At 41.8% G+C, this 12,260-nt stretch overlaps 1 protein-coding gene and 1 long non-coding RNA gene across 4 annotated transcripts in view; both read right to left on the bottom strand.

Moving 5' to 3' along the window:
• The window catches only part of LOC129330010 (calreticulin-like), a 64,347-nt gene extending 60,493 nt beyond the window's left edge, over positions 1-3,854 (bottom strand). Inside the window, exon 1 of the mRNA XM_054979830.1 lies at positions 3,777-3,854. Within this exon, the coding sequence (XP_054835805.1) occupies positions 3,777-3,789 (13 nt within the window). The 5' untranslated portion in view covers positions 3,790-3,854. The remainder of the gene's footprint in view (positions 1-3,776) is intronic.
• Positions 3,855-3,911: 57 nt separating this feature from the next.
• LOC129330011 (uncharacterized) overlaps positions 3,912-12,260 on the bottom strand; it is a 35,410-nt gene continuing 27,061 nt past the window's right edge. For all 3 annotated transcript variants that reach the window (XR_008597044.1, XR_008597042.1, XR_008597043.1), the window contains one exon: positions 3,912-3,963. This is a non-coding gene — a long non-coding RNA (uncharacterized LOC129330011). The remainder of the gene's footprint in view (positions 3,964-12,260) is intronic.

The raw sequence follows: 12,260 nt of genomic DNA, 5'->3' as shown, positions 1-12,260 counted from the left end.
ATTGGGTCAATTCTGAAAGATTCAGGATTTCCAAACTGAGTCCAGCAATGCTGGCCCAATTCAGAAATACTGAATTAAAGCTTTTCGAAGAGATCCAGATTCTGAAGCATTTGCAAACAGCCAGAAAAGTGCTGCTTCCTCCCCCTCCCATGGGGGAAAAAAGTGGCGAGGTGCGAAGTTTGAAAGCAAGCAGCACTTTTCTGGCTGCTTGTGAGCAGCACGAAAAGGGATGCGTTCAAATCCTGCACCGCTTGCTTCAGTTGATGGGCAGGGGAGCCTCCTCCCCCACCCATCAACTGAAGCAAGTGGCGCAGAGTTTGAACTTAAAACGCCCCTTTTCCTGTTGCTTGTGAGTGGCATGGAAAGGGTTTTTTTCAAATCCCACACTGCTTGCTTCAGCTGACGAGCAGGGGAGCCTCCTCCCCCACGCGTCAGCTGGAGCAAGCGGCACAGGTTTTCAACTTAAAGCTCCCCTTTTTGTGCTGCTTGCTAGTGGCACGAAAAGGGGTGCTTTCAAATGCTCTGCTGCTTTCTTCACCCATCGGGGGAGGGGAGCCATGGGGTGGCAAAGTGGGAAGTTTAAAGCTTGTGTGCTCCTGAATCTTTACAGAGCATACTGAAGTGATCGAAACACTTGCTGCTTTGGGATTCAGGTTATTACTCAGGTTATTCCCGAAGTAGGAAACCCAATATTTTTGGGGTGCACACCCCTAGTAGTCATGTTTCTAAAACTTTAGTCAAGACTCAGAGGCCTTTTTGAGAAACCTGCCTGAGAAAGTTGTAGAGCTTCAAAGAGCTCTCGGTACACAGTGACCTTGGAAATAAGATAATGTGTTAGCTCGTTAGCGCTGTAGAGCCTCCATGGTACAGTTTTCTGAGCCAATTAACATTCTTGAACAATCAGCACATTTTGCACCTGTGGGAGAGAGGTGTGGTACCAAAATTTGGTCTTACTCCTGCCTCCTCATGTACTCACCTAGCAATGGTGACATCAGCTTTTGGGCTCCTGATTGGGTAACAGGTCTGAGCCACTTAGGATCCAAAAATGCATGAAAATAGCTAACTAGCATGGAGCTATTAGGTTTTAGTTTGGTTTCAGCAACTTAAGCTGTAACCTTCCTATGGCTTTCACTCTGGCTTGGATTCTTTAAGATGGAAGTTCCTATACAACCATCTTTCCTCTTTGCTGTGATGAACAATTGAAGTCTTGTGTGCCTCTTGGAAAGAGACTCTGATATTTGTTCTTCTGTGTAACTCCTGTTTTGCCTTCTGGAATACTGTGGTATGTATAATTAGAGTTACATGCTATAGGTTTTTATTATTTTACCCCCCCCCCCAGTCTGTCTTATCTATTTTGAATATCTTTGCACCTTAAATAAATAATTACATTTTCGATGTATTGTCAAAGGCTTTCATGGCCGGAGAAAATTACATTTTCACTTCTGTTGGGGTTCTTGACTCTGAAACCTCAAAGTCATGATCCCTCTGTTTGAACCCATTTTGTGTACCTCTTGGACCACCTACTGAGTAAAGCTTTGTTCTAAGAACTCTGCTTGCAAGCCAACTTTGCAAGGTAGAGCTTCTGTTTTAGTTCCCTGATAGGCTTGGAGATTTGTCTCTTTACTCCACTGCCTTGAGATAGACAAAGGGACTGGTGGCAGCTACCAGGGCAATTGTGAGAACAGACTTTCATTGTCAGTTTTGTATGTTGTGACTAAAAGGCCAATGGGCTCAGTGTGTGCTCTCCCTCAGCTGGGTAGAGACGGCGGTCTCAGCAGACCTTGACAGTAACCATCATGGGTGATTACATAAATTACAATCAAACTGGTTTCATGGGAGGAAGACAAATAGTGTGGAATAGGAGAAGTTTATTGGGAATGATGGGCAAAACAAAATACCAGTGGATTCCAGTTAATTTTTATCCTGAAGATGCAGAGAAAGCTTTTGATTGTGTCAACTGGTCTTTTTTTGTGGGCTGTTTTAAGAGTTTTAGGGATTTGTCCAAATTTCAATAATGGGGTTGCAACTTTTTATCAAAGACCAAGAGCTCAGGACCTAGATAATGACAGATGTCAAAGCAGTTCCATCTACAAAGGGTGATACACAGATGTCTGTTGTCACCCTTGCTGTTTAACATCTATGCAGAAGTTTTGGCTAGCCTGATAAGACAAAAGCCAAGTTTTCAAGGATTAAAGATAGGAATCTTGAAAGGAAAGTGCTGCTGTAGGCAAATGCAAGTTCCTATTTCTCTTTGCAGCTGTATCACAAGTAGGGGTGTGCAGTTCAGTTCAGAATTGGAATTAAAATATCAAATTTTGGCTGATTTGATAAAATGTGAGCATTCTAAATCAAAAATCACGTTTTTAAACCAAATTTTCAAAAAACATTTTGCTAAAATTCAGTGAAAATCACTCTGGGAAAATCACTCTGGGAAATATTCAGTGGGCTAGAGGGGTCATTTTTTCAACTAAAGTTCACCAAATTTGGTGGGAACCTAGACCTCACTGTTTTCTAAAGACCCCCCAAGTTTCATGAAGATTGGACTCCGGGGGAGCTAATTTTATGGGCTCCTAAAGAAGGTACTCCCACCCATTCTCCACTATTTCCCATGGGGAATAACAACTGAGGGTTAGGGTTATCCACGTGCTGGGGGTGGCATTCTTCATGTAAACACCACCTAATTTTCAGGGGATCTACTCCTCACTGTCCTCTAAAGACCCCTCCCAAGTTTCAGGAAGATTGGACCCCAGGGGCCCATTCTATGAGCCCCTGAACAAGGTGCCCCCAGCCACTCCATTGTTTCCTATAGGGAAAAAAGTCAAAACTGACTCCCATTGCAAAAACACACTGAGGCAAGGCTGCCATGGCCAATCCACACTCCTAAATGCAAACTGAGCTCGTCCTACAGAAAGCCCAACAGAAGCAAACTGAAGCACAGGAAACTGAAGCAAGCAAACTGTTACAGCTTAGCCCAACAGAACCAGTGTTATTCACAGCAGCTAGCCACTGGGTTCAGTCACTAGGGAAACACCACAGAACAGAACCAAGCAGTACCCAACCACAAGCACAAGACATTCCCTTGCTACAGTTAACTTCTGTTGGGCTAAGTTGCAACAATGTCCCTTGCTCCAGTTTTGTTTGGGTGGAATTAATGTGATTCTTTGATGTAAATCCTGAAGCACAAGGTTCATTCCTGTGCTTCAGTTTGCTGCTACTGGACTAAGTTGCAACATGTTCTTTACGTTCTTATGAAATCAACCATGTTACAGGCTTTTTTGTTTTGCTTGACATTCCCTCAACGATCCCTCCTCCTTTCCCAATGTTTAAACTGTTGTTTTTACCTTTTGCATTCATTTTAAGATCTGGTTCTAAGCCGGTTTTAATTATGTATTAGTGTGTTGTTTTTAATGGTTTTTAAGAAGGGGTTTTAATTTGTTAGCCACATTGATGGACCTATGAGAGGATGGAAAGGCTGGGTAAAATGTTGTAAATAAACAAACAAGGTGCAATCCTAAACACATCTACTAGAAAGTAAGTCCTACTCAGGTTATACACACTTTGGATTGAAGCCTCATTTAATGTTTTACAAATATAAGGGAACAATTTCATAAATACAAAACAAAAACATAGCTTTAAGAAAAATGAAAGAATTATATAGTGTTGAGCCAAATTCTCCATCAACGAGCACAGTTCTAAAAATTATTGTATGAAACGGATATTCTCTGACAATTGGTGACAAAAGTTTTGAAAAGAACTTACCAAACATAATGTAATACCTGGTATCTTCATTCAAAGTCTCTTGATTCACATCTTCAGGAAAAAGTTTAATATAGGCACCACCGCAGTCAACATGTTGGTCATATTTTACTGTAAACTGAACCACTAAAGTTTGACCTTCATTGTTGAATGGCCTAAACCTTGCTGATACTGCATAGTATTTTGTGTCTTCAGTAGTCTGCAGACCTATAAAGAGAAAATAGGGCCGAATGTCAAAGTGCTATTAAAATATTTTACAGCAACTGAGATACGTTCAAATAACTTTCCCTTGCTGTGTGAAATGACATCAATGTAACTAAAAAGTACCATCTGGAACTATGTAGCTTGTGATTGTTAACTAAATATTTAACATCTCAGTATCATTTTGTTAATGACAGAGGAATCATCAATGTTCAAATCGCCAACGTTGGTTACTAAGGAAAGTTCCAAACTATTAAAATATTAGTCAATGATTTCCTTATGACGACTGTAGACAAAAGGGAAAATAAAAGTTCAAGTGAGAAACAAAGAGTCAGTGAAATTGAAAAAATTGAAAAAACAACGTCCAACCCAAGGACACATCCAAGGATTATGTTTCTTAAAAACCCTTTCAACACTTCAGGAATACGTGAAGAGTTTTCCCTAAACTGGCTGCACATACCAGTTGCTTTCTTAGGATATCTATTCAGAACACTTTTCCTTTGTAGACTAGTCAGAGGGACTGCATCCTTGAAAACAGAAACTATTAGCTAACATATTGCAAGATAACACATTGCATACTTTGAGGTCAAAGAGCAGGCAGAGAAAACAAGAATAAGAGCTAAAAGAAAAGCAAGATTCGGGTCCAGTAGCTCCTAAAGACCAACTAGATTTCTAGTAAGAGAAAACTGTCCCTTATTCCCTCTCAGCTAAAAATAGGGAATATCTTTGTTTTTTGCTTGCAACTTGGCTACTCTCTCCTCCCGTGAATCTTCCTGAAATCTAGGTACTCAGAGATATATGGAACAAACAAAAAAAAAATCTTTGGCTTAAAAAGGCATATACCTTTGAACATTATTAAGGCCTAGAAATGTATGTAACAAATCAAGATTCATTGTGGCATCTCTTCATGTTAGGAATGCTGTGCTTTTCTGCTATTACTTCTAGTAAAACCTGGGCTGCAGATCTCTTAACTAAGCAAATTCAGCATCTACGGAGAGACTGAAGTATTCTTTTCAAACTCAAGAAAAATAATGTGATACATGATGGAGTGAAAAAGGTATTGCTTTTCAGGAAATAAATAGTGTGCATATAATCCTGTGCATACATGTAAAAGCAGCTTACTAAAATTGAGCCACTATTTGTATTAGTAAAGGTGGAAGTGGAACAACTAATTTGAATCAAATCTGCATCTTCTTAAAAAAATCTAAATGCATTGAAGCCACTTAAGACAATGCATACTGATATCCTTAACACTCACTCAACAAACAAATTTTATTTCAATCCTGGACTGGGAACCTCTGTCCTTTGGGCTAGCAGTAGGTCATAAAAAGACCCCATCTGGCCCTCAAGCTGCTTAAATACTCATTCTAGATCTGAACAGATGCAGCCAACACCTTCCCCCACAAAACACTTATCTGTTAAGCCTGTTGAGGCTTTACCTGAGCAAGCTCAACAGTCAAACAACAGAAATCAGTGCCAATTGTGAGGGCCTGGAAAAGGTAACTTGGAGCACTATGTTCTGTTGGAAGAGACACTGAGCTGCCTACTCCAGGTCTCTGCAACCATCAGCAGCATCAACACTACCTCCAGAGCTTGGCTCTTGAGGTTTGGACAAGGCTGGCTGAAGACTAGGCTCTTCTTTCAGCCACATTATGCTTTGGGTGTTTGCTGTTACTTTTATTTATTTGCACTATTTATAGTCCGCCTTTATCATTGAAACTCGAGAAGAATTACACAGTGTAATTCAATAGAATCAACAGTTGGGTCATTCAATAAATAATACAATGGGCTATCGATTGCAGAAATTTGAAAACATGCAGAAATAGGATACAGAGCTGAAACAACACTGAAACAAAACATGAACAACGTGATATGACATAATAAACAAAACTAATAGTGCACAGGAGTATACTGCATCCCTTTATTAAAGCATCTCTTGGAATCATTTTCTTACAGCATAGCCCTGCTACCTGTATTAAAAAAAACCGAATAATTTGGTTTTGCACACAGTTTGTGGAAAGCCAGGAGAGTGGGAGCCTCCTAACCTCATCATGCAGGCCATTTCATTAGGTGGGGAGACTACAGAGAATGCATGTGTATGAGCAGAAGTAGATTTTTCTCATTTGCTGGATGACACAAGCAGAAGGTGTTCAGATGAGCAAAACTGTCATGGCAGAGCATGGGAAAGAGGTGCTCCCATAGATATGAGGTGCCAAGGCCATGAAGAACTTTGTGTGTGATAGCCAAAACCTTGAACCACATCCAGTAACTGATAGGAAGCCAGTCAAGTGACTGCAGAATGGGAGTGATATGCATGCTCTGCCTAGATTCTTGTTAATAATTGAGCTGTGGCGTTCTGTACTAACTGGAGTCTAACAGGAAATCTATTTACAGTGCATTACAATAGTCAAGTCTCAGACCATGCCATGGATCCAGGTGGCCAGATCAGCTTGTCAAGGTGTTATCTCTGTTATGTGCTGTCAAGTCATTTTCTACTTATGGTAACCCTATGAATGAATGCCCTCCAAAATGTCCTGTCATTGACAATCCTATCTTGCTCAGGTCTTGCAAGCTGAAGGCCATGGCTTCCTTTAATGAGTCAACCCATCTCAAGTTGCATCTTCCTCTTTTCCTACTGCCCAATTTTTCCCAGCATTATTGTCTTTTCCAGTGAGTCTTGTATCGTACCAAAGTACAATAGCCTCAGTTTGGTCATCTGATCTAGAAACCATATGTTTGTCTTTTTGGCCATCCTTGGTATCCGTAAAATTCTCCTCCAACAACACATTTCAAATGAAATGTGCTTTCTTCGTTGTCCAATTTTCACTTCCATACCTAGGCCCATTCCAGATGGCACATTTTAAGCCAGCGCTTCGGAGTATTCATGCCGATTGGTGCTGAAGCAGCTTAGGCTCCTGGCATTCTGCACTGAACGACCTTGAAGTTATTTGATATCTGCTTTCTTATTCCAGACAAGTTGAGAAGTGTCTGTTTGAAGCTGCCTTTTGTGGGGGTTGGGGCTGACATTTCTTTTTTTAAAAAGAATCAGTGCATGCGTCATAACGTTGCAATGTTGGAAACCAGTGTGTCCATCAACCCCCTCCTTCTTTCTGTCCTTGTATTTGCTGATTGGGCATTCCCATGTCCGCCATTTTTTTTTTAATTCTAGTGAAGCAACTGGTGATGGAGTTCTGGGGGGAATCCACAAAGTACTTTTTGCACTTGTTCCACTAGCTGCTAGCAGATTGCTCTGGTATGGTTCGAATTGTCTGCTTGGTGAAAACCGGTGCCTCTCTGCTGCTCAAACAAAACAGTGTTCTTACTGGCCTCCTCACATCATGTGATCATGTTTTGGGATGGGGAAGAGAGATTCTTGAGATGAGTCCCCCAACCACATTTCCAAGTCACTGTGAACATGAGCCCCAGTTGTTAAGAAAGGTAATAAAAAAATAAACCCAAAAAGTGATCAGTGGGGAATGTGGATTCCCTTCAGGGAATGGGATGGACATTGTGCTTAAAGAGGTAGAACGGATGAACGTCACAGTGTTGCAACTCTCCTCTAATTAAAAGATGGGGGGGTGGATGCTTAGGGTTTCTTTCAGGTTTCTTCTAATGCCAAAGAGTCCGTCAGATGATAAAAAATATAATTTGCGGGCACAGTTTGCAAGGTTATGAATCCTGATTTCACAATACAGCCATATGAGAAATGATGTTGCAGCGTTTACAAGCCTTCCCTTGTTTAAAAAAATGAAGAGGGTGTGTGTAGAACGCTGGGGAAGGAAAGAGTGGTTTCTACTGGATGGCCAACCAATCAGTTTCCAGGGAAGAGAAGGTGGGGAAGAGAAACAGTACAGGATCAAGAATTCTGCACACACATAAGATGCATCAGCAGCAACTCAACAGTGGCTTATTGTGTATTTCCTCTGTCGTGGTGACTTTTGTCTTCTTGATGTTCAACTTCAATTCTGCTTTGGCACTTTCTCTCTTAACTTCATCAGTACTTGTTACAAATCTTCACTATTTTCTGCCAGTAATGTGTTGTCATCTGCATATCTCTAAGTGTTAATGTTCCTTCCACCAATTTTCACTCCACCTTCATCTAAATCTAATCCAGTTTTCCTTAGGCTGGATTAAGTGTCAAAGTGGTGGAGGGGGCCATTTTCTTGGCTAGACAGAGTTTGTGGAAAGCATTTTTTGCAACTGCGTTAAGTTGCTTCTCTAGCAGCAGCACTGGATCCAATATAACCCCTAGGCTCTTAACCAGCTCTGAAAGGTCAACTGAACCCCTTCAAAAGAGAAGAGCACAATTTCCTTCAGAATCTGTTCCTTCCCAATCGGTATTGCTTCCATCTTGTCTGGGTTCAGTTTCAATTTGTTTGCATTCAGCCAACTAACCACAGCTTTCAGGCAACAATCTAAAACTTTACTGCATCACTACAGGATTTGTATAGATTCGGTTTCGTTTTCCCGGCCACGTCGGACGTTCCTCTCCGCAGGTCCAGGGGGAACTGTCTGAGCAGCCTGACTGGGCGGTTGACCCGCGAGGGTTAACCTCCAGGACTCCCAATGAGGGAGCCTGGATCCGGGGCGCCGCGGGAAGAACCCTCTGGAAGTAATGCAGGGGGTAAATTGCCCGCTTGCTCCAACGGAGGCCGGCAGACTTGCGCAGCACCGCGTGTGCTGCCGGGCCATGGAGAACGGCAATAAGCAGATTTAAGGTGAAAGCCTGTAAGTAAGCGAATCCCTTCTGATTCTTAAGCGTATGCGAAGGATTGGTGGGAGCTGAAGCTAAGAAGGCGCGGATTTCTTCCCCCTTTACCGAGTTTCGGAACTCAGTTGGCGTCCCCCCCCCCAAGATGGCGACGAAAAAGCAGAGCCCAGCAATGAGTAAATCGGTGATGGCGACGCTACAGGGGAAGGGGGAAACTTTGGAAGAGTTGGTGAGACGAGCAGTTTTCGATGCTGTGCAGCCCTTTGTAACGAAACTGAATGAAATGGGGCAAAAGGTTGATTCAGTGGAGAGCGAGGTGAAAGCCATTAAAGAAACAGCGACCGGAGCAGAGCAGTCTGCGCACGAGAACGCAATACTCATGAAAGCAACAAGTAAGGAAGTGAAGCTTTTGGAGAATCAATTAATAGGATTGCAAGTGGACCGTGCCCAAACGGCGTCTTCAGAATGTAAAAGAGGAGGAAAATGAAAATTTAAAAGATGTGGTGTCTGGACTTTTGGCGACATTCGCAGAGGCAACTAAAGAAGAGTTAAAAAGCGACATCTTGGAGGTCCGGCGGACGTCTTCAAAGTATGTAATGAAGCGGCAGCTGCCTCGCGAGATTATTATTGACTTTTCATCGAGGAAGACTCGGGACAATATCTTATATAATTCATACAATGTGGACTTGGATTATTTGGGCAACAAGGTTAACATTTTGAAGGATGTTCCATTTTTGGCTCGTAAAAGAAGATTCAAGTATAAAGGACTTGCGGCTTTCTTGAGGAAATGTGATGTGAAATATAAATGGTTGTTTCCAGAAGGCGTTTTGTTTAGTTATAAGGATCAAACTTATAAGATTACATCGGAAGCCCAGCTGACAGACTTTTTGTTCAATCATCAGGAGTTCCATCAAGACGAATGTCCAAAGTCTGAACGGGAAGGTGGGGGGGAGGAGAGAGCGGGCACAGCTGCTTCAGCTGCGCAGAGAGAATTGAGACCGAGACGCAGGGGGGGGGGGGAAGAAGATCTGATCCTGAATATGGCTTGTACTATATAAGACCTACTAATCTGATCGCATGTTAGAAAGTTAATTTTTAAGAAAAATTACAGCATGAAGGGAATACAAGAGATGTAGTGTAGTGTTTATTGTTTGTATGTTGCTCTTCCCCCTTTCCCAGCCCCCCTCCCCCTTTCCCCCCTTTTTCTTTCCTTTGTATATTTGTAGTTTTTTGTAGTTTTCTATGTTAGATATTAAAAAATAAAAAAAAAATTTAAAAAAAGAAATTCAACCAATGGTGATTGTTCAACTTAACTTTTCCTGACACCTCTCAGAGATATGTAGTTTTGTTGTGCAGATCTGAGTATGACATAATTTTTTACTAATTGGAAGGCTGTACTATGGAGATTATGAATATTCAGTGAAGTGTCAAACCAATCATTATTTGTTTGTGCTATCATGTGAATAGACCTTAAATATTTGCATATTGTGAGGTATATAATTGCAAACACAGATAGAATGGTAGGGTCCTGATGGAAGAAATCTCGAGAGAATTTAGGTGAGAACTTATTTTACCTATGTATTTCATAGAAACTTTGAGCATGTTAAACTTGGGATTTATTAAGAAATGTTAGGAAACTTATTTCTCATTGCCTTTCTGTGTTCTGTTTTTATAGGATTTATATTAATAGCCATTTATATTTTGATTACTTGCTTCATTAAAAAACTAGGGTGTATTTTCAATAAAGTGAAATAAACTCTAAAAAAAAAAACTACAGGATTTGTATAGTGAGATATAGAACTAGGTGTCATCCACATATTTATGGCATTTAATTCAATAGCAACAAATGAATTCTTCTAAAGGTGTTACATAAATGTTAAATAGCATGGGGATAAGACTACATCCTTGCAAGACAAGCCCCACCCTGAATATAGTTGGTCTCCAACTGCAAACTTTTGAGTCTATTCCATGAGGAATGATTTAAACCAGTCCAAGGCACATCTTCTGAAACCCACTTCTGCCTCCCAATGTCTCAACAGGATGGCATCATGTATTGTCAAAGGATGCAGACAGATCCAGGAGGAACAACAAAGATAAACGGCCTTTGTTTACAGTTAGATGGAGATCATCAACTAAAGCCAGCAAAGCTGTCTCTGTCCAACAGCCTGGCTTGAAACCAGATCACAAGAGTTATCCAAGAAGATCCAGAGGTGATCTGCTACTACTCTCTCAATCACTTTGCAGAGAAAGGGCAGATTAGAGACTGGGTGTTAATTGGCCACATCATTTTTGTCTAGAGATGGTTCTTTAAGTAGCAGGTTGATAACCACTTCTTTGAGTGGCGTGGAGAAGGTGCCTTGAGTTACATGACTTTAGTAACCAAAATGGGCACGGATCCAGTGCATATGAAGTGGCCTACACAGATGCCAGGATCATGTTGAATCCATCACTGTATCTGGGTCAAATGATCTATAAGCAGAACAGACAATGTATTAAGATTTCTTCCACCTACCCTAAATTACAGACATGATTCAGATCTGCACGTTTGCGCAATTTTGTCAACAAAGAACTCTGCACAGGTATCACAGGTAACTGTTTCTGAGATGTTAATGGTTTAGATTTAGAGGTTACATGGTGTTGAGATACCTTAAACAGTCGGGATAGTCAGCTGATGCAATGGCTGCTACTATCACCAACGCTTCATAGGTCTTCCAGTGGGCTCTGTAGCATGTTCTATCTGATTCAGTGTGAGTTTTTCATCAGCATCTTCGTAGACATCATCCTACTATCTTCAGGTCACCCAGTTCCATGGTAAATGATGGGGCTGGCTTCTGCCTCAAGGATGGGAGAGGTCAACTAGGAGCAACCTTGTCAATGGCTTCAAGGAGCTTCACATTCCACTGCACCCTCAACAGAGAACGTGTTAGGAATTCTACAATCCCCCAGAGCATTTTGGAATCCAGAAGGATACATGAACTTCTGTAAGTAGACCATCTTAACAAGTCTGCCCCTTTTGCAGGGCATCAGGGCTATATTTACCCTTGCCTTCAGTCAGGGGTCATTTCGTAGAAGAAGAGCTGCAGGAACATATTAGCATAACTCATTAGCACAACTCATTTGCATATGCCACGACCCTTGCCATCACCGGAAGCATGTCATTAGCATAACTGATTTGCATATGCCACACCCCGACATCACCTATCCTGGCTGTTTTGGACCCAATCCTGGCCATTCAAGGCTGAAATTAGGCCCAAAATGGCAAAAGGGGTTGAAAATGGCCGAAAAGGGGCCCAAAATGGTCAGGATTGGCCCGCTGCTGAGCAGGAGAGTGATCCACCACCCATCAAAGGCCCGATCCTGGCCATTTTGGGATCAATCCTGGCTGTTTTGGGCCTGATCCCGGCCATTTTAGCCCCAATTGGGCTCTTTCAGCCCCAATCCAGACCGAAACGGGCCCAAAATGGCCAAAAATCAGGTGGGTGGGGCCACCAGATGTGACCTTTTTGGAGAACTACTAGAACTGCGTTCCCCCTCAAAATGAACCCTGCTTTCAGTAGATAATGATCAAACCACAGTTGAGGCAGAATCTCCA

Source organism: Eublepharis macularius, chromosome 5 (assembly GCF_028583425.1).
Source record: "Eublepharis macularius isolate TG4126 chromosome 5, MPM_Emac_v1.0, whole genome shotgun sequence".
NCBI lineage: Eukaryota > Metazoa > Chordata > Lepidosauria > Squamata > Eublepharidae > Eublepharis > Eublepharis macularius.
This window is presented reverse-complemented; position numbering and strand designations above follow the sequence as displayed.